This window comes from Zalophus californianus, chromosome 10, assembly GCF_009762305.2.
Source record: "Zalophus californianus isolate mZalCal1 chromosome 10, mZalCal1.pri.v2, whole genome shotgun sequence".
Lineage (NCBI taxonomy): Eukaryota > Metazoa > Chordata > Mammalia > Carnivora > Otariidae > Zalophus > Zalophus californianus.
The window spans coordinates 28,174,420-28,201,302 of record NC_045604.1 but is presented as its reverse complement, the minus strand read 5'-3'; the positions used below and the strand labels follow the sequence as shown (position 1 = coordinate 28,201,302).

The 26,883-nt window shown below is 51.8% G+C and overlaps 1 protein-coding gene across 3 annotated transcripts in view; it reads left to right on the top strand.

Moving 5' to 3' along the window:
* LGR6 (leucine rich repeat containing G protein-coupled receptor 6) overlaps positions 1–26,883 on the top strand; it is a 118,667-nt gene that overhangs the window by 82,171 nt on the left and 9,613 nt on the right. For 2 of the 3 annotated variants that reach the window (XM_035721972.1, XM_035721971.1), the window contains exons 3-13: positions 1,730–1,804; positions 15,076–15,144; positions 17,153–17,224; positions 17,433–17,504; positions 18,741–18,809; positions 20,053–20,124; positions 21,421–21,486; positions 22,482–22,553; positions 23,008–23,079; positions 24,732–24,857; positions 25,809–25,969. In XM_035721972.1, coding sequence (XP_035577865.1) covers positions 1,730–1,804; positions 15,076–15,144; positions 17,153–17,224; positions 17,433–17,504; positions 18,741–18,809; positions 20,053–20,124; positions 21,421–21,486; positions 22,482–22,553; positions 23,008–23,079; positions 24,732–24,857; positions 25,809–25,969 — 926 coding nt within the window. The remainder of the gene's footprint in view (positions 1–1,729; positions 1,805–15,075; positions 15,145–17,152; positions 17,225–17,432; positions 17,505–18,740; positions 18,810–20,052; positions 20,125–21,420; positions 21,487–22,481; positions 22,554–23,007; positions 23,080–24,731; positions 24,858–25,808; positions 25,970–26,883) is intronic. The other variant, XM_035721970.1, reaches the window with a different exon arrangement.

The following is a 26,883-nucleotide window of genomic DNA, read 5'->3' as shown; positions in this document are numbered from 1 at the left end:
CATGTCCCCAACGCCGCCCTCCCTCAGGAGATGTAAGAGTTGGGGCGGGGATGGTGTTTGGAGCTGCTGGGCATCAGCAGAGTGGGAAGGAGCCCAGTGTTATCTGCCCTGGAGTGTGAGGGCTGTTAGTTCTGCTGGGAAATCCAGTGGGGAGGGGGCATGTATACTGGGTGTGGGTTGGCACCTCTAAAAAGCCACCTAGCGGCTATTTCTTCACTTTTGGGGCACACTGCCTAATTCTTTCTCAATTAGCCACTGGATTGCTGCGCAGGGCATTTGGCTCAGCTGGTGCTGGCTTAATTACAGAGCAATCCTGCCACTAAGTGCCCACTGTACCTTTCATCTATGAGAGTGCTTGGCTATCACACAAAGCCCAGGACCTGCACCCACTGTCCAGATGGGAAGGGCAAGGCTAAGAGACAGGAGAAAGCCTTATAGCAAAGTCTATGGCCGTTAGCATCAGATCGCCTGGGGTGATGTCAGTTCTCCCAGCTGTATGACCTTGGTCAAGGCATTTGCCTTCGTGAGTCTTAGTTTTCTAATCTGCAATATAATACCACTAATCACACGGATCTTATGGGGTTGACAAGTGGAGTAAATGAGATGATGTGTGTAGGGTTCATACAGAGCCTGGAAATCCGTGTTAGGAACCTGCCCTGCACTCCTTTCTTGTCCCCATCCCCTCCTCTGAGGGCCTCAATCTCAACAACAACCCTTCCCTCCCTGCCCTTGAGGGATAAGCTCTCCTTCCAACTTTTGATCTCCAATTAAAAAGGGGAAAAGTGTGTTCTTTATCCTCTATCCCTCCCCCGCCCCCCCTCCAGCATTTGCTGGGGGAGCCTGGAGGGGCAGCCAGATGTGGAAAGGGGGAGGAGTGGCTGGGAGAATAAAAGGAGAAAGAAAGATAGTCAAACCTTTTAATTGTTGCATAATTGGCACACTTTGCAGCCTCGGTTATTACTTTGGAGCTTTTCATGTGAGCGTCTTCACTGGAAGGGTATTTCTCCCTCGGGCCCCTAAATCTCTGCCACTTAGACCTCTCTCATCTCTGCAGCAGGGGGGAGATCAACCCCCCCCAGCCCAAGCTGTGGTTTGGCTCTGTCTGCAGGCTTCTCTGAGGGAGAGCGGCACCCAGCCCTTCCACCTGGGGAGGAGGGGCCCGTACGGGCCAGTGCATGCGTGGTCACACAGCCATCCTTTACCACACGCCACAGGCGATGCATACGCACACACAGTGCGCACGCCATGTGCCCATGTGTCTCAGGCCCTCCACGCTCTTGACCGCACAGTGGGCACTCCCACCTCGCGCCCTTGTGCAGCACACAGACACCTGGTGCAAGCACACCCATGGTGACACGGGCTCGCTTATGCCCTCTGCTCTGGAGGCCAGGCCGCCTGGGTCCCACCCCTGGTTCTACCTCTGCAAGCTGGGTCAGCCAGGGCAAGTAGCCTCACCTCTGTGAGCCTCGTTTCCCTGTCTGCACAGTGGGCTACCTCAGATCGTGAGGAGTGAGTGAGATGAGCATGCACCATGTTCTCTTTTACTCTGAAAGAGCCAAGCTAATCCAAGTGATTTGGGCAGGGCCCAGGGTCTGGGCGAGCAGAGCAAAGCATGCAGACTCCACAGGCCCCAGGCACAAGCCTTGCTGCACTGTGAGGAGGTCTCAGGGAGAGGCTCTGGGACCTTGCTTTCATTTTTCCTGATGCCTTGCCTTCATTATCATTCCAGACCTTGCCAAGAAACCCCAGCCGGAGGGAGACAGGACAAACTGTCCTGCACGCATAGCTCCTTTCTGCTCCCACGGTGAGGATGTCCCACTCCTGTTGGGAATTTCAGAATCAGAGATGAGCCAGCCCTGAACTCTTGAAATGCTATTTCCTCCACTTTCCAGATCAGACCAAATCCAGAATTGGGGATGAGTTGCCCACATTTCTGTAGTTTGTAAGTGATGGTAAACCACTAGAATCCAAACCTCTTGCCTCCTAATACATTGTTCCACGTAACCCTAGCTCCTGTGAGATCAGATTAATTACAAGACTTCCCAGGTTGAGAAATAAGAGAAAGCGTGACCAGGAATGATTCTGGGAAGGTTCTCCCAGGAGGTCCCAGGGACCTGAAACCAGGCCCTTGCGCCCTTACATCAATGCCTGGAAATCCATGCTTAGAGGCCACAGAATGCTAGTCAGCTGCTGTCAGGTCATGATTCTTGAATCCCCAGCTAAACCTACCAATAAAATCTGTGCTTAATAAATAAATACATACATACAGCCTAGCAAATGCAATTACAACCCACAGGGCCTGCCCCCACTCCCTAGATCTGGGAATTTGATGTCTGTATCTTAGGTAGAACTCAGAGGGGCAGGGCCTAGGATGGATCTGGGGACAACAGTGCCTTTCCACCCTCATTCTTGGGCAATGATATCTGGGCTCTGTTAGAACCTCATTAAACACATCAGAGCCTGTTGGAGCTCCTGTGCTGGCTGGACCTTTCCCCTTTGGAGGGGAGCTTGGGGTCATAGTGGGAACAGAAACTTCCTGGTTCTAGCTCCCTTTACAAATCAGGACCAGCATTCAACTGAGGTCTGTGAGGAGAGGAGGGCAAAGCAGGAACTTATAGAATTCTGCCTTTTAATACAAGATCACGCCTTCCTTGTAAACCTCTGCTGGCACCAGATGCCCCAGTGATCTGCTTCTGCAGACTATTTTTGCTTCAGCAAGTGTTCCTCTGTCTCCATGTCATTGAAACCACCCACACCAACAGATTCTGCTCTAACTTGGTCCTGGGAGGATCTGGCCATCTCTCAGTCCTGGGCCTGATGATCAGCCTTTGGCTGGGACAGAAGAACCAGGCAGGTTTCCATCGGAGGCTCTTCCAGGGCTCAGGAACATCCTAGAGTCGAACAAGGACTGGACCGGAGTTAGCACACCTGCTTTCAGATCCCAGCTCTGCCACCAGCATGTGACATGTGCAAGTCACCTGACCTCTCAAGAGCCTCAGTTTCCACCAGAGAAAATGGGCATGATATTTTACCATTCATACAGCATTATTTACAGTGCCTGGAACACTGTGAGTGCTTCATTTATGTTGGCTTTCTCTTTCTTGTCCTCCCATTTAATGCTGGATAGATAGCAATGTGCCTCTCCCCCCACCAAATTAATTAAATAACTTTTCCTTCTTTCCTCCCTCCGTTCCTTTCCTTTCCTTTCCTTTCCTTTCCTTTCCTTTCCTGTCCTTTCCTTTCCTTTCCTTTCCTTTCCTTTCCTTTCCTTTCCTTTCCTTCTTTCCTCCCTCCCCCGCTCCCTCCCTTTCTCCCCCTCTTCTTCCTCCTTCCTCCTCCTCCTTCATTTCATATTGTGTCCTAAGGTGGCAGGGACAGTGTTGCCCAGAGGTGTCCTTTTGCAGCAGTCCAGGGGGTGACTCATCCCCTCTCTAGGGTGGATAAGAGTTCCCAGGGAGTCAGGGCATGGCTACTATATAGTTTCCTGTGGCTACCATAACAAATCACCACAAATTTTGTGGCTTAAAAAAAAACCCAGAAATGTATTCTCCCACAGTTCTGGGAGAGGCCGGAAGCCCAAAATTGAGGTGCTGGCAGGGTTGGTTCCTTCTGGAGGTTTGAGGCAGAATCTGTTCCAGGCCTCCCTCTCACCTTTGGTGGCTGCTGGCGACCCCTGGCATTCCTTGGCTTAGATGCACCTGTCCCTGTCCAGACTCTGCCTCTGTCCCCACATGGCCTTCTCCCTGTCTCCTCTTCTAAGGACACTTGTCACTGGATTTAGGCCATCCTATTAGTCCAGGATGATCATACCTCAAGATCCTTAACTCAAATACATCGTCAAAGGCCCTTTTTCCAAATAAGGTCATAGTCACAGATTCCAGGGGTTAGAACATGGACGTATTTTTGAGGGAGCTATAGTTCAACCCACGGTAGCTACCTCTGCGGCCATGCCCTCTGGGGCAGGTGCATGGGTGGGGCAGAGGTTCAGATGAATCTTCTCAATTTTCTTTCTAATCTTAAGGCAAGTGCTAATCATCCCACTGATAATTCCCTGCAGTTAAGAGAAAAAAAAATAGTTTTGTAAAGGCTGTTGCACCTCAGAGCTCACGTATCCCCACGCCCACCCTGCCTGACAACCACTTGTTAAGGAAAACAAGACAGGGATTGTGCATCCTTGTGATACAGGTGAGGAAATTGAGGCGGAGAGTAGTTGACTCACTCAAGGTCATCCAGTTCTTTAAGAGCCAGGACTTGAACCCGAGTTGCTCTGCCTTTGGCCCAGCTTCAGCCCATCAGACCACACTGCTTCTCCAGGCTAACCCTGTAAGAACTGAGGACCTCTTTCCTTGCCAGTTCTTAATCATCTTACATTTGTGGGTTTATTAGCTGCAAATTTGTGGGGTTTTGTGGCTTATAGAGGAATTTATTGTTCCATATAAAACTTTTTTTTCTGGCTTTCCCCTCAGAACCACTAATGACTTCTCACAGGCAGAAAATCGAGCTGCCCAGTGAGTTTGTCTTGTGTTCTAATACCATGACATGTTATTAATAGTTCTTCCCGGTACAACATTCCCTTTCCCACCGCCCTGGTGCTTGGGGTGGCCAAGGTCACCATTCTCATCACTGGCAATGGGGCCAAAGCTTCTACTCTCAACTTCTGCTGCTCCCACAGGTACCCTGGTCAGCTGGTCTGCAGTGGCTGGGGGGTGGGGAGAACTGGAGGTTAAGGGAGTGGGGTGGGGAGTTGGGCACTGGTGGCACCCCGTGGGAACCACTTAGCAACAGGTTCTCTGGTAGACACCGTGGAGAGGAGACGAAGTTCAGGTCTGGCCCTTAATATCTGTGGGAAGGAGGAGCTGGTAAGAATCAATAATTACCGGGGGTGCCTGGGAGGCTCAGTCAGTTAAGCGTCCATGACTCTTGATTTCAGCTCAGGTCATGATCTCAGGGTTGTGAGATGGAGCCTCACATTGGGCTCTGCACTCAGTGGGGAGTCTGCTTGGGATTCTCTCCCTCTGCCCCTCCCCCTGCTCTCTTTCTCTCAAATAAATAAATAAATAAATCTTTTTTTAAAAAAGGAAACAATAATTACCACTCTCTTTTCCGTTTCTTTGGATTTTCTCATTCCATAAATATTTATTGAGCTGCTAGTATGTGCCAGGCCATCACTATGAGCACTAGGGAAACATGTATGAACAAGAAAATTGCAGCCCCTGCTATCACAGAGACTAAAGGGTTCTAGATCAGGAGTCCTGACTTCTTTTTAACTTATTATTCCTGCACTGTTGCCAGCATTCTGACCTCACTTCCCTGGCTCCCCAGAATCTGACGACTCACCCCTTGACGGCTACTGTGCCAGCCCAAGCCAGCATCCTGGTCCTTCTACAGTCTATTTTCAACACAACAGCCAGAGAGATTCTTTTAAAATACAAATCAGATCATGTTACTCTTCTATTCAAAACCCTCCAGTGGCTCCCCATCATACTCTGGAAAGAAGCCTACAAGTTCCACAAGGTCCCAGGTGATGTGACACCCTGCCACCTCTTCCTCCAGTCTACTCCAGGCACAGTGGCTTCCTTGGATATACCAGGCGGATATGCTCCTGCCTCAGGACCTTTGCATTGACTCTTCCCTTTGTCTGGAAAGTTCTTCCATTTCATTATCCACATCCTTCAGGTCTTTGCCCACATGTCACCTTTTTAGTGAGGTCCTCCCCGATCACTATTTTGCAACACTTCCTATTACTCTCCATCTCCTTTTCCTACTTAATTTTCTCTATGGCACTCACCAATCTGATATTGATTCTATTTATTTATTTATTTCGGTTGTTTGTTGGTTGTCTGTCTCCCATCTCTCCATGAGTTTATTTTATTTTATTTTTATTTATTTATTTGACACACACAGAGCACAACAGGGGGAGCAGCAGGTAGAGGGAGAGGGAGAAGCAGGCTTCCCGCCAAGCAGAGAGCCCAATGCAGGGCTCAATCCCAAGGGCCCTGGGATCACGACCTGAGCCAAAGGCAGACTCTTAACTGACTGAGCCACCCAGGCACCGCACTCCATGAGTTTTTGTAGCACCTGACATGGTGCCTGGCACAAGGAAGGTACTCAATAAATATTTATTGAACACATGAATGGGTTTATGGCCCCTGGCAAGTCCCTGTTCCTCTCTGAGCTTCAGTTTCTTCACCTGTACTGTGAGGACAGTGGACTCTCCAGTCTCTAAGGTTCATCCCAGCTCCGGTCATCCATACTTAGTGCGGTGCAGAGTCTCCAGCCCAGACCCCTCCTAGAGAAACAGATGGAGAAACTGAAGCCCCGAACATGGGCTGAACCCACTGGGATGGTCCCTTATCCTTGCCTTGGGGCAAGGTGCCCTCCCCGTAAGCCCTGTGCTTGAAGCCCAGGACCCTGACATTAGACCAGTGAGTTAAAGTCACTAGGACAAATCCTCAGGCTGCATCCTGCTCGGACCAGGGCAATCTCAAAGCCTTCAGGTCCCCTGCATTAACGGGCCCGTGACATCCAGGTGAGGGAGGTGCTGCCTCAGGGTATGCCCACATCTAGAGGACGGGGTCCTGTTGTACCATTCCTAAGTGTGGCTAGGGCTTTTCTGGGGAGGGTGGTGAGAATGTGAAATGTCCACATTGCCTTGTCTACACCTTCAAAGAAGGTGGGAGAAGTCTTAGGTGGCATATGATGATCGTCTTTGGAAGACACTTAACGCATAACTTATGATCTTCCAGCTGACAGGACACGGGCCAAGGGAGGAAGGAAAGGTGGTGCTCTAGCTCAGGATGTTACTTAATCTTCAGAGTAGCCCTGCTGTGGCACCCTGGACGCCCAGCCTCGTCCGTGAGCCCTGCCATTTGCCTTGTCCAGGCAGAAACTGGATCCCCATCCTCCTGGAATCTCAGAGTCCCGTGTGGGAGCAGATTGGACTGTTCCGTGCCTCCCTTCCAGGGCTGGGCTTCTCTGATCCCAGGTGCTTCATGAGGGCAGAGCAGCAAGTAATGGCAGTGTCAGAGGTCGGCAGCTTTCATTACAGCTGGGGCTGCTGTCGCTTTGGGTATTTTCTCAATTTTCTTTCTGGCAGGGAAGCAAGCGTGGGTGGAGGGAGGTTAGGAGGAAGGCGTGTCTGTGTCTCTCAATAGAAACTGAGGACAATTTTACTAATTGCTGCATTTATTAATGGGTGGCCTTTTATGTAGGTTGTTTAGAAGGTAAAACAATGCTGTTAGTCATAAAGTCTTTGTTGGTTCCTGGCTCGCCAGGTCATCTGCCCCGAGCATGTGGAGTCAGATTGAGATAAAGCCTCAGTCTGCAATACGGGAAGAGCAATTAAGTTATGTATTTGTTGCCCGCCTTTGTTACAGGCCTTTGGGAGATAAAAACGGCTCAGAGTTTACAATCAGGAACGTCTGTGTTTTGTGTTTCACGCTGGGGAGCTAGGCTCACCCACATTCCTCCATGTGCCCTTATCTGTGATCTGATAATAAACACAAATGTTAGCCTTGAGAATAAAAGTGTAAGTGGAAGCCCAATTAATTATATTAATCCTTCTTTATTGTTGTGAGGAGTAGATAGACCAACTTGTGTGTCTGCTGTTGCAGTGCCTGATGAATAGAAGTATCTGTTCTGGTATCTCATGTCTAGTAAAAGGAAGAAGGGAAAAGAATTGGCATTATTTGTTTTTTTTTTTCTTTTCTTTATTTCTCAGAGAGAGAGAGAGAGAGAGAGAGCACAAGCAGGGGGAGGGGCAGGCAGAGGGAGAAGCAGGCTTCCCGCTGGAGCTGGGAGTCTGATGTAGGACTCGATCCCAGGACCCTGGGATCATGACCTGAGCCAAAGGCAGACGCTTAACCGACTGAGCCACCTGGGCATCCTGAATTGGCATTATTTAAATATCTATTTTGTGCAGGCTCTGGACCAGGTGAACAGAGCAGCCTTATGTAATGGGCATCCCTAATGTACAGGTGAGGAACAGACTGAGCAAAGTTAAGTGACTGGTTCAAGGTGATCCTGTTGGTACACAGAGGACAAAGCTCTTTCTACTCTGAAACGCATAACACACAAATAGGCATCTAGCCTTGTCACCAATTGGCTTTGACATGCTTGTTAGCACCCCAAGAGGCTGCCATAGGAGTTTCTTCCCCTGGGAAGAAGCCTGGTCCTCCCTCTCCGTTTATCCTCCTTCTCACTCTCCCTAAAACTTTTTTCTCAGCCCTGCTACTTGGAGCCTAGCTAGGATGCAACTCTGGGTGGACTATAGAAAAGATGTTAAACCAAGAGCCAACAGACCTAACTTCAGATCCAGGCTCTGGGACTTGGCAGTGATTGACCTCTTCTCTCTGAGCCTCCATTTCCTTATCAATAAAAAGAAGGGGCTAGAAAAGATGATTGTTCAATCCTGCCATCTCTGTGCTCTATATCCATGGTGAGGCTCCCCAGAGATCTCAGGAGTTGGCCATTTTTGCAGAGCCAGATGGAAAGGAGAAAATTGGGGATGTGGATCCTTGAACAGCTTGGGGCTTGGGTCACCTGTTTAGCTACTTTTACCCATTGTGTGGTTCTACCGTCAGTTTTGATTGGATTTGCCTGGAAGTGGCTGAGCAGATGACGGGGACTGTTAGCCATGGACAGCTGCAGCCCCCGAACTGAATTCTGGCTGGAACTGGGAATGGTTTTTCTTTAACCTCAGCCCTTCTCTGGCCGCTCCCAGCTCCTGGGAGCGGCATACAGAACAATGAACTCTTCCTGGGCTTCTGGCTGATTCTGGGCTGTTAAAGATAATAGACTATAAAGCCATGGATGAGTTTTCCAGCTGAAGTTTAAGGCATCCTACACCACATCCTACACCTGCAATGGAGAAGTCAGACCAAATGAGCTTGTGCCAGCAGAGGTCTTTCTGCGATTGCCAAGAGGCTGCATGATAGCTTCTAATCCCAAGGGGCAGAAACGCTGCCCCAATGCAGCCAGCCACAAAGGCCAAAGCAGCCTCCATCTCCAGGCCTTGACAAAAGCTCAAATGGTCATCCTTGACAATGACTATTCACATATGTGGCCCTGTGCCTGGGCTTCAGGAGACCCAACAGGGAACCCACATGCTTCCTGATAGCAGCAAGCTCCCTGTCTCATGGGGAAGACACTATGTACACAGATAACCCCATTCTGGACTCAAACTGTCTGGGTTTTAGTCCTAGCTCTTCCATTCTGTGCTCAGATTGCCTCTCTCTGTACCTCAGTTTCTCACATGCAAAATGAAGATGATAGTAGTATCTACCTCAAAGGGTTGGCACAGGAATGAAATGAATTAATATCTATATATAAATCACCCAGACTCGTGACTGTTCCATAGTAATTACTATTATTATTATCATCATTATTACCACCACCACCATTATTACCACTCTAACGCTAAGCATGTTTCTGGAGAAAACATCAGAAAAGCACCAAGAAAGCGAGTGATTCATTCTGACTGCAGGCATGGGGTTGGGTGTGCGAAGGAAGGTATATTTGAGCCGGACTTCAAAGAGGGCTAGGATTTCAACAGCTAAGGCTGGGGGGAAGGGCATCCCAGGCTGTGAGCATGAGGGGCACGAAGAAACACACAAGGCCGGGAAGACACGTGGGGCCGAGATGGTAGATGGAGCTGAAGATTACATGTGGCATCAGGAATTTGAACTTTGTGCTGTAACTAATGAGGAGGGCTTTTCAGATTTCTCAGCAGGACAGTGACACAGGCAGTCTGGCATTTTAAAAAGATCTTTCTGGCAGATGTGTAGCAGCTAAGAGTGTGGATTCTGGACTCACACTGCCAGGGTTCAAATCCTGGCTGTGATGCCGAATTAGTTAAGGTAAGCTAAATTGTCTGACAAATAGGCCAAAACATGTATAATGGCTCAAACACAATAGAAGTTTATTTCTGGATCCTATGATAGCCCAAAGTGGGTGTTTCTTCTTGTCAAGTGGCCCTCGTCTGTGTGGTGACTCAGGGACCTGGCTTCTTAGGATCTTGCCATCCCCACAATCTCACTGTCTTTGGCATCCAGCTAGTGGAAGGGTAGAGAGACCACGGAGGAGACAGGCTGGCTATTTAAAAATCCTGCACTAGGAGTCGGGGGATGGGGTAACTGGGTGACGGGCATTAAGGAGGGCACGTGATGTGATGAGCACTGGATGTTATATACCACTGATGAATCACTCAACTCTACCTCTGAAACTAATAATATGCTATATGTTAATTAACTAAATTTAAATAAAGTAAACTTCAAAAAATTTTAAGAAGTAAAAATCACTTCTGCCCTGGCTGTTCCTCCCATTACTCTTGGATGGCGCCGTCCAACAGAACTTTCTGTGATGGTGGAAGTGTTCTAAATCTGTGCTTCCAATATGGTAGCCGTTTGCCTCATGATATTTTGAGCACTGAAGTGTCCCTAGTGAAACTGAGAGCTGAGCTTTGAATTTTACTAACATAATTAATTTACGTTTGAACAGCTACACGTGACTGGTGGCTATGGTATTGGGCTGCGTGGCTGTAGAGAAAGGAGAGGGTGGATTTTGGTGGACAGATAGTGGTCTCTGGCACAGCAGTTTAATAACTGGGTGTGATTGGGCAACTTATTTAACATCTCTGTTGTCTTAACTTTCCTCAACTATAAAATGGGTATGATAGCAGTATCTACCTCTTAGGCTGTGTTAAGGATTAAGAGACCGTTCAGGCACAGCACTTAGTGCCCCACACATAATCAGTGCTCAACCAAGGGTGTTCTGTGGATGACTTGGAGGCAGGGACTCCAGTTAGGAGAGTATACAGCAGTCCAGGGAGACACCCCTCCAGCCTCACCTCTAAATACTGCCCTTTGCTCAACCAAACGATGCTATGTGTTCTCCAAACTCCATGGCACATACTTCCTATAAACCATTTCTCTCTCTGCTTGATGCACCCGTCCTTTCCTTCGCTCTGCCTATGGAAGTCCTGCCCCGCTGTCAAGATCCGGTTCAGACGCCACATCTCCACAAAGCCCTCCCGGTCTTCCCCACTCCGTGTGATCTCTGAAGGTCCCCACTCATCTGATTGTCTTGTGCATTTGTCCCTACTGGGCTGTTTCTCACCCATCTCTCTAACTTCCACTTTCCCCCGCATAATGCTCTGCATATTTTGAGCAGGAAACAAACATCCGTTGCACTGAATTGAATCCATCAGGGGCAGAGAGAGTTGCAAAGACATGTTTCCTGGACAGTTAGAGCCAGAGAGTGCATCTACACAGCACAAACGAAGCAGGGCTTCACCAGTTACCCAGGTCATTGAATGTGTATAGATGTCCAAATGGGAAAATTCAGGCCACCCCACTGGTATGTAGTTTGCAGTATTTCTTTTGACATTTGCAGTTTTTATTCTCTGCTTTTCTCTACCAAAAAAAAAAAAAAGGCCTTTTAGCTCACATGCCTTTTATTTTTTGTCTTTTCCCACTGTCTGGTAGGCCATTCCTGGCAGAATTCCTGTCCAGAAACTGCCAAGGAAGGCTGAAACTACTCAATTTGGCTGCCTGGACATGAGTCCAGTGAACTGTAGAAGGCTCGGTGATAGCAAAATCACATGGGACTTGTCCCCTGGTCTCTGGGGCCCTGGGCAAGCCTCATGGTGCCTCTCAGGATTCTCTAAGTGCCTTTTCTGACATCCGCCTCAAAATCTTAAGGATGTTCTGCCAAATATCCTAGATACTCTTAAGAGTCCTTTAATGCTTTTCATCAATCCATTTATCTAGACCTCATGTATTCATTCTACAAATATTTGTTAAGCTACTATTCTGTGCCAGTATTTTGGTGTTTAGAAGATGAAACAAAGTTTCCATTTTCAAGAAATGTTCATTCTAGCAGGGGGGAAGAAAATAGACACATATATGTCAGATATCAATATGTTCTATGAGAAAAAGAAAAGCAGGATCTCTCGTTACCTATGGCTACATAACAGATCAGCCCAAAACATAGCAGTGTGAAACAGTCATGTATGGTTTCTCATACATCTGTGGATTGGCTTGTCTGCGGAGCTTTGCTGCTGGAGCCTTCCCCTGGGCTCACTCATGAGGCTGCAGTCAGCCAGAGGTTCAGCGACAGCTAGGGGCTCTGAGAAGCCTCATTCACAAGTCTGTGAGTGGGGCCTTGGTGCTGGCTTTTGTCTGGTCCTCTCCACATGGCCCCCTCTGCAGGAGGCTAGCCCAGGCTTCCTTGCATGGCACAGGCTGAGGCTTCTCATGACTTCAGACCAGCTCACACCATGGCCTCTCTGCCTCAATCTGTTGGTCAGGGCCAGTCACAAGCCAGCCCAGTCTCAGGAGTGGGGAAGTAGAGGCCACTTCTTGATTGGAGAAGCCACAAAGGACTTGTGGCCACGTCTTCTTCTCCAGCTTTATTGAGGTATCGTTGACATATTGTGTAAGTTTAAGGCATACAGGCTGTTGATCTGATACACTTACGTATTGCAAAAGGAGAAGACTTGTGACCACTTTCAATCTACCACACAGGGTAAGGGAACTCGAGTGATGGACTGGGCTATATTAAATAGAGCGGTCAGATAGGTCCTCTCTGATGAGGTGTTATTTGGGCAGAGACCTGAATGAAGTGAGGGTGTAAGCCATGCAAACATCTACAGTGTTCCAGGGAGATGGAACAGTGAGCCGAAGCTCTGAGGTCAGGCCAGTGCAATTCTTTGCATTTACGATGACACCACAATAGGAAGGCTTTAATGGAAAGTGCTCTTCTGTTACTTATCCATTTCTCCTTGTGTGATGGTAGAGAATTCCTGAACGGGCTGAGCAGAGTTAAAAGGGGGACCCTTAATTTGGAGACATTGAGATGTGAGGGTGGATCCTTTATAAAATCTAAGACCAGAAAGAGTCCATCTGAGCGGATCAAGTTTTGAGTCATTGGAAGGAAATGTGTAGGATTCACGAAGGAACGGAGCAGAGCAGAGCAAAGCGGGAGGGTTTATGCTGTAATTACCCAAGATCGCCATGGGAGTCTGAGTGTAATCGGGTAATTAGTGTGTGTTGGGGGGGAGGGGGGGAGGGGGCGCAATTATCCAGCTCATTGGCTGCCAGACGGTTGTCACTGCTCTTCTGGCCCTTGGGCTGGGTTTCTGGCTCTACCTGTGGACTATTAAGTGTAATGACCTTGTCATGTAGGGGAACCTGTCATTATCTCTGTGTTAACATAGTATTTACCCACAGAACCTGCCAAGTCGCTCTGTGATTAAAAGGCCTCGGCATGGTCCCCTATCCTGGCATTGGATAGTCCTCTCATGAACGTGGTCAGGGCAGGGATGGCTTGAAAAGACTGAGAGAAGTTGGGCTGGGATCATCCTGGGGGGTCAAGAGGGACACTGTACCTGAGACTGTACCACAGACTTCAGCCACGGGAATCTGGAGACACCGAGGCAACCCCTGCACAATCAGGCACATTTCCATATGGGGCTAACTCATTGGCCACTGAGGGAAACAAAAGTCAACTTTAAAATCTTGAAAGTTAAAAATATATAAATAAATAATAACAATAAAATCTTGAAGGTTGAGGGGCACCTGGCTGGCTCAGTCGGTGGAGCATGCAACTCCTGATCTCAGGGTTGTGAGTTCGAGCTCCACATTGGGTGTAGAGATTACTTGAAAATAAAAATCTTTTAAAAAATAAATTTAAAAAAATCTTGAGGGTTGATTATCTCTTCTGAAGTCTCTCATAGCAGTGGTAGGGAAAGAATCCCATCACGTAACATAGAGCAAAACTCCCGGAAAGTCTTCTGTGGCTCTTACTCCCTACTCCCCAGTCACCTTGTACTGTCTTCCCCACAATGCAAGCACCCCTCTCTTTTGGCAGGGCCCCCCTGACTTTGGAGCTCCTTTGTCACAGGCAGTTCCAAATCTTCTCTAATGAAAATCCGATTGACTCTTGGTCTTGTGCATTTCTCCTCTCTCCCGTTACCCTGTCCTTGCCAGAAGGGCACAAACACAGAAGACCCTTAAGAGGGTGGAATGTGCAAAGCTGTGATCATGTGTGGGCCAACAGTCTGGCCCCTGCTGCCTAAACAACACTGTGCTGAGCATCCCCGTCCATATACCTTTACACCGGGGGCGGGGGGTTTTTCTGTAGGACAGATTCCTGGACTTGGGGTGACTAGGTATGAATCTTTTAATCTGAAAAGATCCTGTTGAATCATATCTAAAAGATTATGTACATTTAAACTCCTGCTAATCATGTATTAGAATGCATGTTTCCCTGCTTCCTTTCCAACTTGGGTTGCTACTACTTTTTCTTTTAAGATTTTATTTATTTATTTGAGAGAAGAGAGAGACAGAGTACGAGCGAGAGGAGGGGCAGAGGGAGAAGGAGAAGCAGGCTCTCCGCTGAGCAAGGAGCCTGCCATCACAGGGCTCGATCCCAGGCCTGGGATCATGACCTCAGCTAAAGTCAGACGCTTCACCGACTGAGCCACCCAGCCGCCCCTACTGGCTACTACTTTTTAAAATTGCCTCCATTGTTTGCTGGTTGTACGTGTGACACATGTTCATTGTAAAAAAAAAAAAAAAATCAGGAAATGAAGAAACGTGTAAGCCATCCTGCCGCCACCCAAAGATAAGAAGCAGTGATCTTTCTGATAGACGGCAGAGGCCGCAACTAGCCTGACGGAACCTTCCAGAATCCCTAGTGTGGGTGACAAGGTGGTAAAGATGGCTTCATTCTCCCCTCCATCCCTTCCCCAGCCACTGATGTCTCCAAAGGCTTGAGGTATTTTCCTCAGCCAGTGGGGACTGTTCCTGAAGGAGTCAGTTCCAGGTATCCATATCCCTCACGGGTCTCCTCAAAATAGTTCTGCTGCCAGGAAGCCTTCAAGCCTGAGGATTTGTGGAGTAGGAATGGAATATGAACATTCCAAAAATGTGTTTCTAGGCACTGACAGCTGGATCTGACAAATTGGAAAACGCATCTCTCCGGCCAATCCCAGAGCCAAGTTTGTGTTTCTCAGGGGCCGTGACATGCCCTGTTAAGCCACCCTTCTAATGACGGCTCTGCTTTCCATTCCAGAGACCTGAATTATAATGAGCTGCAGGAGTTCCCCATCGCCATCCGGACACTGGGCAGACTGCAGGAACTGTAAGCATCTCTGCTGGTTTCCGGGGGTGTCCTCTCTTCTCCCAAGGGCGGGGGCTGACGCCGCCAGCCCTGGGCCTCCCTCACACCCTCATCTCCCGTGGTCTGTAAAAACTGGAGCTGGGTGCCCTCCCCGGCCCCCAGCGCGGGTCTGAGTAGTCACAGACCTCATTAGTTTGTCATGGAGCGTTTCCGAGTGGTGTGTCATCAGCAGAAATGGCCGTGGGCCCTTCCAGCCTGGAGAGACACATGGACACGACACCTCCTGGTAGGCTGGGCCTGGCACTGCCCCTGCCTTGGTTGGGGTGCGTCCAGAGATGAATGAGGAGAGGAGCTGGGGGCTGGTTAACAGGGTCACTCCTCAGCACCTGATTCCAAGGAGGAGATGAGAAGCTGGATGTGGTTCCCCACAGACACCTCTTCTTTTTATTCTGTTTTAGCACCAACTGTGCCAAGCCCTCTGCTTGCTACTAAACATAATCAAGGATTCAGATAGACCCGGGCTATCCCCGAGGACCCTTTAGGTCTGTCAGGGGCCAGGACAGAGCAGCTTCGGGTCGGTATATAATTCCAGCCCTAATTGTACAGTAGTAGCTAAAATGACTGGGAATCCCGAGTGACGTGGCAAGAACATTGTGGACGAATACTTCTGAGATTAGTCTTACAGGATGGATGGGATTTAGGTGGCCATGATAGGGGAGTGGGGGGGTGGCGTTTCAGACAGAAGAACCAAGTAGGTAGAGATTGGAAGTTCAATGGGCAGAGAGATGACCACAAGAAAGACCAACCTTCCTGGAGGAGAGGCTCTTGGCAAGCAGTAGGAGATCTATTGTTAGTAAAGCAGCACCAGATTAAGGGAGCCTGACATTTCTGAGCAGAGCCCCACACTTTCAGGCAGCCTAGCATCTTTACTCAAACTACCGTCTGAGACCTGCTGGACCAACACCATGCCACCCCCCCCATCGCCCCCCCCATCAGAAGCTGGAAGGTATGAATTCCAGGTGTGTGTAGCAGATAAGGAGCAACCGGACCAACTTGGGGGAAGGGTCAGAAGTCCTCCACTGCCAATGAGTCCCCAATGAGTATAGGTGTGTCTGTCTGTCTGTCTCTGTATCTCTACATCTACTGAGAGAAAGCTGCTTGAGGACAAGTTTAAAGAAACTTCTAAATCTCTCAGAGCTTAGCTCAGCATTAGACATAAAGGAAGAGTCCAAAAACATAATGAGCAAATTCACAAAGGAATTTGAGAGAATGAGGAGAGCAGCCTAGGCGGGTGGCATGGGCTGGGGGTGTCTGGGGAGACCTGTGGGGCGAGCATGAAGGTGGGAATAATAAGGAGAGGGGAGGGAAGAGAGAGAGGGCATGGAGGCAGGGAAGGCATGAGGAGACACTAGAAATCTCCAGTGAAAAAAAGGGTGGCTGGGAGGGGCCTGCTCAACCTGGATCATGTGTTTCTCAGTCCAACTTTTATCTTAAAATGTTTGCCCCAACTAACCAAACTCATAATTCCTGGCTTCCAGAGCCCTGGACACTGAGCTGGTACCTCCCTCCTGCTGCCGCTGCCCTTCTAGATTCCTTAGTCTTCAGGCCTGGAATCCAAGCCAGCCTCCATTTGGGGAACATCTCTCATCCCTGCAACCCCCAGAAGCTCTGTTTTTCTTATACACCCTCAGCTTCCTCTTGGGGACCCTGTGGGGTTCCCTCCACAAATGACTGAGGAGAGGACGTGTCTCCTGGGATCTGAACTCAGCCTCCTGCTCCCAAGTTGCTCCCCGGCCCCCCGGCTCCCTGAGGCTCCACTTTTCCCTCCTTTTACAAGTGTCAGAGAAAAGGACGGGTGTGTTACGGAATGGACACGTCCCAGGCAGGAGGTGAACCCCAAGTCTCCAGGCTGACGTCTCTTTGGTCTTACGGCCTTTCTAGTCAGCTTTCCAGAAGCTTCATGGAATTCCATCTCTCCCTCTCCACACCTCTCTCCAAGTCCTCACTGACTCATGGTGTTGTCTTCCAGAGGGTTCCATAACAACAACATCAGGGCCATCCCAGAAAAGGCCTTCATGGGGAACCCTCTGCTGCAGACGATGTGAGTACTCACTTCTCCCGTCTCTTGGTGCAGAGCTGTGTTTGGGGGAGGGGGGCCGGGGCTGGGGAGGCCAGACTCTGGGAGGGGGTGCCTTCCCCTGTGTGCTCTTTCCCCGTCTCGGGGGTAAGAGGACGAAGCAGAGATCGGCCTAGGTCCCGGCTCAAAGGACCGAATAACTAAATTCAGTGTTTGGGTCTTTTTCTTCCAGACACTTTTATGATAACCCGATCCAGTTTGTGGGAAGGTCAGCATTCCAGTACCTGCCTAAACTGCACACACTGTAAGTTGGACCTCCCCCAGGCCTCCCTGCTTCCCGCCACCTCTTGGCTCCCTTCTGCAGGTCTCACACCTGCAGGCACAGCCGCCACTACAAGGCCTGGTCTTCGGTGCTGCAGCCTCTGCTCAGGCCTATTCCCAGATCTGGCTGCACTGAACAGCCTCCCTTCAGCTCCCCATGGCTTCCTTCCAGATCCCAGATGAGTGAAAGAGCCCAGGAGTTTTATCTGGCCTCTTCAGGGTCCTGCTCCAGGGACCTGTTCCAAAAATACTTGCTGAAGGAACCAATGATGGGATAAGGGTGTGGTTCTCCAGTGACCTTGGAGCATGGGTCCCTCGGCCCTTTGCTGCACCACCTTTACGGCTTTGGGCCCGACGGCATTCCCTTGTTTCCTTTCTCCCATTCTTTCCATTCCCAGCCCAAGTCCCACTTCTTCAAAAATCTTCCACGGATTACACGCCACATATGGCATCCCAGGAACATAACTAACATCTTCGAGCACACACTTCGCCTTCATGTCCATTATCACTTTTCGTTGTCACTCTAACCGTGTGAGGTGGGTGGTGGTAGCACATTTTGTAGATGGATCCCAAGGCTCCCGGGCTCTGCTCTGCCGTGAGCTAGGACCCTGGACTCCAGATCCAAGAGGGTCCTTCCTGGAGCCTACACTGCCTCCCTGTGGTCTGGCAGGACCCATTTTTGCTGTGCCTGGTTGGGTCCCTGTCCTCACCGGTGGGGACGGCGGGGAGGGGAAAAGCCATCTGTCTAAAGCAATCTAAGAGAGAGCCGGTGGGAAGGTTGTGATAAAGCTTTAGCGGATGACAATCTGGGGGAGACCCTATCTCAGTCTCTAATAAGCAAACCCCTGCAGGCAAGAACTTTTTCAGAAGCTCCCACGTTGGAGCCTTTTAGACAGACGCCATTCCCATGTCCCTTGCCTGTATTTTTTTTCTTTGTTCATTTGTTGTGTTTTGCATGCTGGGGCCCAGATGCCAGGTTGTGTTCTCCCGTTGGCGACTCTTGGGGGCTGGGCCAACTTAAGGAAATGGCAGTTTGGACCCTGCTGAGCCAAGCTCCACCCCAACAGGGCCTGAGTAGCTGGGGTATTTTGAGGCTGGGGGGAAAGATGACATTTCCCCCAAAGGTAGGGTCTCTCCAGGGGAGATCAATGATGGTGGGGAGCCCAGATATCGAGATGCCCTGACCCCACCCTTCCAAGTTTGTCGCATCTGTTTCCAGATCCCTGAATGGTGCCACGGACATCCAGGAGTTCCCAGATCTCAAAGGGACCACCAGCCTGGAGATCCTGTGAGTGGATATACTCAGCCTCTACCTCTTCTGTGCCCCTGCTTTGCCCCCAGGAGGTGTTCTGTCTGCCTGTCCCCCGGAAGGCTGCCCAGCTCCTTTGCTTGCCCCTTATCTGGCCTGCTTCTGCTGCTGGCTCCAGCCTGGCCCAGAGGTCACCTGGCTCAGCCCCAGGGGCCCATGGCCATCTCCTGATATGGCACTGCTGCAGGAAAGGCCGGAGGTGGCAGATGGTTCGGGGGTGAGGAGGCTGGTCTTCTCCTGACCATGCTTGGATTTTTCAGGCATGACTTCAGAGTTCCTAACCCCAAGCCGTGAGCATGCTGAGGACCCGTGACAGGGGGAGAAAGGCTGTGGAAACACATCTCCTTTGCCTTTCTGAAGCATGATTCCAACAAGGATTTTCTCATATTTTCTATTACTATAGCCTGTAGAGTGGGGGAGGGGTGTCAGAGCCCAGTAGGCCCTTGGTACATTTAAGAGGATGAATGGGACAGTCAAGCAAACACCCAGAGAGAGTGGTAGGAAGCCAGCGGCCTGCTCGTTCACGGCGCGGCTGAGACAGGAACTCTCTCTCCTCTGTGCCTCTGTTGTCTTCCCTGAGATTTGCTGGCATCTGGAAAATTTTCCATGAGGGAACTAATAGTTCCTCAAGAATGACCTTGGCCTTGGGTCTTTCTTGGGACACCCTGTCCCTAGCCAAACCTGCCCCCACAGCCCTCTCTGTCCCAGCCCCGGGTCCTTCCCTTCTTTCCCACCCCTTTCCTCTTCCCCAGGGGCACAGGGAGCAGACTCCGCGCGTGGTTCCCATGGCCCCGCTGGGGTGGTTTTGTTTCGTCTTTCCTACCTACTCCCTGCCCACGGCTACCCCCATCTCTAAGGAGGGCAGACAGATTCTAGTTCCTGTCCGTGTTGCCGGGGACCACTATGAGACAATGGGTGGGGACACGATGGGTGGGTGTGGTGGGCTGTCTGCCAAGCAGAGAGTCCCCGGGCTGTGTCTCTCTCTGTCTGTTGCCCACCACCACCCCCCCCCCCCCGCCGCCTCCAGTCCCAGGGGAGCTCTGTGCTCAGATGCCAGGCCTGCTGCTTTCTCCCCCTGCGGCCCCACGCCTGCCCTGTGCCTCCTGCCACTTCTGTCAGCTCAGAACTCCCATGTCAGTACCAGGCCCGGAGCTGGAGACGGGGGGCCGGGGATGGCAGGGCCCTGGGCCCGGTGCCAGTTCTGTCTCTGCTCTCTCCGCAGGACCCTGACCCGCGCAGGCATCCAGCTGCTCCCACCGGGGCTGTGCCAACAGCTACCCAGGCTCCGAGTCCTGTGAGTGGCTCACGAGCATTCTCCAGTCTTGGCATTGTGCCCTTGCTCCCATGGGCTGGCAGGGGCCCTCCTGCTTCTGTCCCCCTGGGTTACCACTCTTTCTGGAGAGTGGGACAAGTTGGGCTTCTGCTGAGAAACTGCCCGGGAGGGACTGGGCTGTCCTCTCTTGTTCCGGGCAAAAGGACAATGGCCTTTGGAGTCGGACGAGGGTTTGAGGCCCAGCTTTGCCACTTACTAGCTGTATGAATTTGGACTCACTGTCTAAGGTCTCAGGGCTTCGATGCCTCATCAGCAAAATGTGGATAAATGTGTGAGGGTTGAAAAAAAATGTATGTCCTGCACATAGCACGTAGTGCTAGCGCATGATAGGCGCTCAGTCAGTGGCATTACTTATCTAGTAAGAAGAACATTAATCTCTTCTGGAACCATGGAGGTATTTAAGTGGCCTGTGAAGTCAAGGGGAGTTTTCTTCTCCCTCCTGAATCCAACCGGAATCTGAGGCTCCTCCGCAGGGACCCAAGCCCACAGCTGAGGATGGGAAGACTGACCCAGGAGACATTGCACATGCAGCAGCACTAGACTGGGTGTCTGGAGACATGGGTGCCAGACCCAGCCTTGCCACTGACTGGCAGTGTGTCCTTGGCAGGTTCTGTCCCCTCTCTGTGCCTCAGTGTCCTCATCTGTTAATGAAGGGGTTGGGTCAGATGAGCCCCACAGGCTCCAGCTTACCCTCCCTGGGACTCTGTGTGTGGGGACTACAGGTGATGTTTACTTGGATTGGCATTGACCAGCTTGCCCAGTAAGGCCTGACACGGTCCCTGCTGACCGTCTCAGAGTCTCTGCACCCTCTGCTCCTTTGCTCATCTCCGTGCCCCTCTCACTTCCTGTCCCCCTCCCCCAAGGACCCTCCAGGGTCCCCCAGGCCCTCATGTGGTTGAGGGCAGCCCTGCTGGAAAAATGCCACATCAGCCCCATCCAGGCCCTGTGGTGAGGAGCAGGACTCAGCAGGGGGAAGGGAAGAGAAGTCTCATTGCCATGAGGTGTGTCAACAGCCACATCCCTGCAGGGTCCTCCCAGCCCTTGGCTGCTTGACAGGAAGGCACGTCCTGCCAGAGCTGCTTCTCCTGGCCCCCAGCTTCATCCTCACCTGGTCTCAGGTCTTCACCTGCCTCACCTGGCCCTTTCTTCCCATGCCAGGAGAAGTGGGGGGCTCTCCTATCTTCCTCCTAGTGCGCGGAGGGTGTAGAACTGAGCCAGGGTCTGAGCCTATTGTCTCATCCAGTCTCTCTTCCCCAGGGAATTGTCCCATAATCAAATCGAGGAGCTGCCTAGCCTGCACAGGTGTCAGAAGCTGGAGGAAATGTGAGTTGCGGGGGGGCAGGGGCAAGGTGAAGTCATGCAAGCCAGACTTGGGGCACATCTTGGGGGAGGGGGTCAGCGTGTACACTCGGACATTTCTCCCTTCTCTGAGCTTGTTATATCTGGGGGTTAGGGCTGGGGGCTCAGCAGAGGCCTAGACGAGGCCTCCAGGGACCACAGATGATGGGCCCACACAAACAGTCCCAAGGTGGCTCACTGAGGGTCAGTCACAACGATGAAAGTCAGTAGTGATTTGGGCCAGTAGGGGGCCAGGGTCAGGCACATCAGGGCTGGGAGGCAGGACACAAGTGTGTCTTTGTGCACGCGCACACTCATACACAGGAGCAGAAACCCAGGATTCACGTTTGACAAGGAAAAAAAAAATCACTTAAAAAATGCTCTAAGCTCTTTTCACCCAGCTTCTGTTTTTTCAAACTTGCTGGGTCTCCTGAGCCTCCCATGTCTGTCCCCTGACCCTAAGCAGGGCAACGCCTTTTGGGGCCCAGGCAGGATAGGGGTGTGAGGGTCTGTCCTGTTTGTCTAGATGCCAAAGGAAAGAGGGTCTTCAGCATTGCTGAGGTACAGGCTCCATCTCCCATTCAGAGAAGCAGTCCACTGAGCTCTGCTCCCCAGCTTGGGCCAGCCACTGGGTCATCCAAGGGCGGGGCAGTGTTCTGCTGCCGGACTAAGGTCTGGAGGACCCAGGGGCGAGGTTGGCTGGGCCGGGAGCCAGCCCCGGTGGGAACCCTGGAAACTGACTCTCTTTTGGGCCACAGGGATGGTTTTGTGGCTTTGTCTCCTGACCCACTTACCCAAGGCAACCGGATCCCCTTGTGCTCCCTTTAATTCTGGTGACTTCCGCGGGCTGGGCCCTTTCTTCCCATGCCAGGAGAAGTGGGGGGCTCTCCTTTCTTCCTCTTAGTGCACGGGGGGGGGGGGCGTGGAACTGAGCCAGGGTCTGAGCCTATTGGCTCATCCAGTCTCTCTTGCTGCCCTAGCGGCCTCCAACACAACCGCATCTGGGAAATTGGAGCTGACACCTTCAGCCAGCTGAGCTCCCTGCGAGCCCTGTAAGTATCCTGCAGCATCCAGGGGTGGGCCCTATAGGGGCCCACTGTGCCCCTTTCCCAGGCATGCTCTATACCCATAGCACACATGGCAGTGGCATGCACAAAGTGTCCCTGCTCTATATCCCTGCCCCCAGCGCACGTGCATGTGTGCGCGCGCACACACACCCACACAAACACACCCACGAGAGGTGCCTCCCCCCCCAGATGGCTTCTGAAGCCACTTCTCCAGCTGGTACCCAGGAGTTGATGAGGCTCGGAAACCAATCTGCCAAATCCCTTTTTCTGTCGCCACAGCCAGGTTGGGAGCCAGGCAGCAGGTGCCTTCCCCAAAAGGCTGAGGGTTCTGCTACTGGGGGCGGCTCAGATGGGGAGTGAGGGAAGGAGAACTCAGGATGGGAACAATGAGTCCTCCACATGTTGCTGGTCCCACCTGTAATACCCTCTCTGTCCACAGGGACCTGAGCTGGAACGCCATCCGGTCCATCCACCCTGAGGCCTTCGTGACCCTACGCTCCCTAGTCAAGCTGTAAGTGCTCGCTGCACTCTCCTCCCACTTGATGGAGACCAGTCAGGACCGTGGGCTGGCCAAGTTGGGGCAGGAGGGCCCACCCCAGAGTAGGGACATGCATGAATGTCTGACCACACATCCCGGGGAGGTGGCCTCCAGCCTAATCAATCATTCTGACAGTCCGTTTGACAGACTGGGGGGCCTGATAAACAGAGAGCCTGCCTCCTGCAAGCTCTGGAATATCATCTGCTAATGTTCGGCAGCATTTTGACGGCCTTGGCCCTCCCAGTGCCCCCCTGTCTTGGGCCCTTCCCCCAGCCTCTACATGTACCAACAAAGAGGATGTTCGAGCCCGAAACTCCTTCACGACCTGGGACAGTGGCCACAGATGTGGGAACCCAGGGTCTCAGCTCAGCAGTCCGCTGCATGAGTAGTAACTCTAGAGGGCTGCCATTCTGCAGGGTGGCAGAGGATCACAGGTCCCCTAAATTACATAGGATGCCAACAGGGAGCATATAGTACTGGCTGCATGGTCACTAGGTCACAGCTGGAAGGGACCTCTGATGGGGCTGCCACGTACTGTGGTGCAGGTTGTGTACTGCATGCACAAGGGCTCTCACCCAAGGGTGAGCTGACTGCCTGCTTGCATGTCCCAAAGGTGTGTCCACCCCGACAGGACCCTTTTCTGATTAATGCCTAGACTCCCTTATGGGCTAGCTCCAGCCCTGGCCTCAGAGATCATCCAGCCCAATCCCTCACTTCACATGGGAGGCCTCCAGGCCCAGGGGGGAGAAGCTTGCTCAAAGCAAGGCCAGAATGCAAGCCTCCCAGGCGGTTCACAGTGCCCCTCCCGTCTGCCACTCTCTGGACTCTGGGCCGGAGCCTTGCAAAAAAGCCTCGCACTTCGGTCTTCCCTCTCCTGTTTGCTCTACTCTTGCCAGATAGGTAGGGTGGATATTTTTATCCCTTTGAAAGATGAGGACATTGAAACTCAGGCAGATTTGTGACTCCCCTTGGTTATGCAGGGAGTCGGTGACAGCGCCAGGTTTCCTGCCTTCTAGTCCAGGCTGTTTCCACGACGCACAGTCTGTGGTCCTGGTGTTTGGTTTGGAGCCCTGGTTCCCTGTAATGTGTCTCCAGTAGAGGACCATGCATGTCCTCATCTCTGGCTACAAAGCCATCCCTGCAAAACAGAATGGATGACCAAACCCCTGCATGTAGCTAGAGGCCAGCTCTGTCTGATCCCCGACTCTGGCCTCCCGTGTTGTCAGAAAAGCAGGGGAATAGGGACAAGCAGGTACAGGCAGATGCCCTAGTGGGTGGATAGGGGCCCTTGCACGGGACTGGGACCTGGGCATAGGAGCTGTGGTTAAGGGACTCTGTGACCTACAAATGGGGATGGCTTGGCATTACCTTAGAGCAGTCCCTGGTATATGGTATTTGATGAATGAATAAATGAATGCGTGAGTGAGTTATGCGTGGTGCCTCTAGCAACCCTTGACCATCCTCCTCCCCCAGCATTCAGTGCTCTCGTCTCTCTATGCTGATCTTCTGTCCTCTGCTCCTCTCCTCTTGCTTCCATCCCAGGCACCCTGGTCACACCCTCAGCACAGCCCTGCCCCTCAGCAACCCCACTGACTGCCAATAACCCTGACCATCCACTGTCCTAGGGACCTCACAGACAACCAGCTGACCACACTGCCCCTGGCTGGACTTGGGGGCCTGATGCATCTGAAGCTCAAAGGGAACCTGGCTCTATCCCAGGCCTTCTCCAAGGACAGTTTCCCAAAACTGAGGTGAGCGCCTGGCTTTCCCCAACTCCTAGGTTGGTTTGCCCCGGAGTCGCTGGGGAGGCTGTGGAGGGACAGAGAGAAAGCCATAGGGCTTCACCTCGAGAAAAACCTGATGGCCCAGAGGCATAGGGTTTGGCCACTACTGTGTGGGAAGGGCTCACGCTTCCCCTTCCTCATCTCATTCATAGCATTTCTTTCTGTCCCAACCATCAGCCCCAGGGGACATTGAGCCCTCCTGTGAGGACAGGAGTAAGGTGATGTGCAGTCCCCCTGGACCTCCTTGCTCCTTGTCCCCTTCAGTGCACGCAGACTGCCTGTCCTCATTTGGGCAGTGTCTGGGCCCCTGTGGTCAGGAGTGGGAAACAAGCAGCCCGGCCGGTCCCTGGTGCTAATGACATCCAGGCCTTCTGCCTGCAGCGGGACCACAGCCTGTGTGGCCCAAGCCGCCGCCTCTGCCAGCTAACGAGATGCCTGGAGGCATCCGCCCTCGCCCTCAGAGGGCACCAAATTCAGCTCTGCTGTTGCCCAGGGGTGGGGCCAGGGGCCAGGGCGTGGGTCTTCCTGAGGGCAAGGGTAAAGCAAGAGTCACTAGGAGAATCCCCGTCTCCTGGAATCTGAAGGAAGAGTTGCTGGCTGGGAGGGGAGCAGAGCACCAGAGTGCTGTGTGATCTTGGGTGAGCTGCTCCCCACTCTGAGCCTACTGAGGGGACTCCATAAACGGCGGAAAGTTTATCTTACCATCTCATTCTCAAGATGAGTGAGGAAAAGATTGGAAGATGCCAGAGCCCTTCAGAGGCAGAAGCCAGACTGTAAGATCCGTACAAAGAAAGCCCAGGGGACTGCCTGCACCATAATCGGGTTTGAAAGGCCAGTGTTGAGTGCCGGGTCCGTGGGTTGGCATCCTAACCATTCCTAAGGCAGCTCATTTTGCCCCTGTGCCCCCTTGGCCCCCAGGATCCTGGAGGTGCCCTATGCCTACCAGTGCTGTGCCTATGGCGTCTGTGCCGGCTTCTTCAAGGCTTCTGGGCAGTGGGAGGCTGAGGACTTTCACCTTGAGGAGGAGGAGGCTCCGAAGAGGCCCCCCGGCCTTCTGGCCGGACAAGCTGAGAACCACTGTGAGTGATGGGGGCCCTGGGCCAGGGGCGGGGCTGGCTCAGAGAGGAAGTTAGGGAGGAGGCCTGGGGGACCCTGAGAGGGGCTCTGGCAGGGGCTGCGGAGGGAAACCGCAAGGGTGACGTGGGAGGTGACCTCTGCACCTTGCCTCTCCAAGGATGTAGCCCGGAAGTACTTGCGGAGCAGGTGAGGATGACAAGGGCAGTAGTAATGTTTCCGTATTTGCCAAGCCCTTGGCGGTTCACAAGGGGCTCCCTGAGCTGCGTCTTACGGAGCACCCCTGCCCTCGTGGCTCACACGTTCCTTCTCCACAGCTGCCTCCTGGCTACATGGGCCCTTCAACTTCAGGGCATTCTCAGAGTAGACATCCACTTTCTAATCAACCTGAGCCAAGCAGGATTGAATTAAATCAATTAAATTAAACCTGCTTAAAAAAAAAAAAGTCCCCTCACTAGACATCCTAGAGCCAAATGGAACAGCGTGGGGACTATCACAGGCCACTGGGTGCAAGAGGACCTTGTTGAGAAGGGCCACAGGGGTCTTGACCACATGGGTCTGTTTCGGGAACAGTTAGGGTAAAGGGAAGGAAGGGTGGAGGTAGGCAGCTGAGGGGGCTTAAGGATCCTCTGTCAAGTGGTGTCTTAGATAAAGGGGCAGAGAGGAGGGCTTCCATCCCCCTCACCTTCACCCCATGGGACAGAACACGGGTAGAAGTAGGAAGAAGCCAAAAAGGGCCCCTGATAGTTGGATTTCTTTTTCAGTCTCTACCCCCCTCTCCACACTATGTCCCTGGAGAAGCTAAACAGAAAAATCAAAACGAAACATGTAAGAAAAACGTCTTATGTTGGTGTAGACAGACTTGGGTTCTAAACCCAATGACACGGTTTACCAGTTGAGTTGCCTGGGACAAGCTATT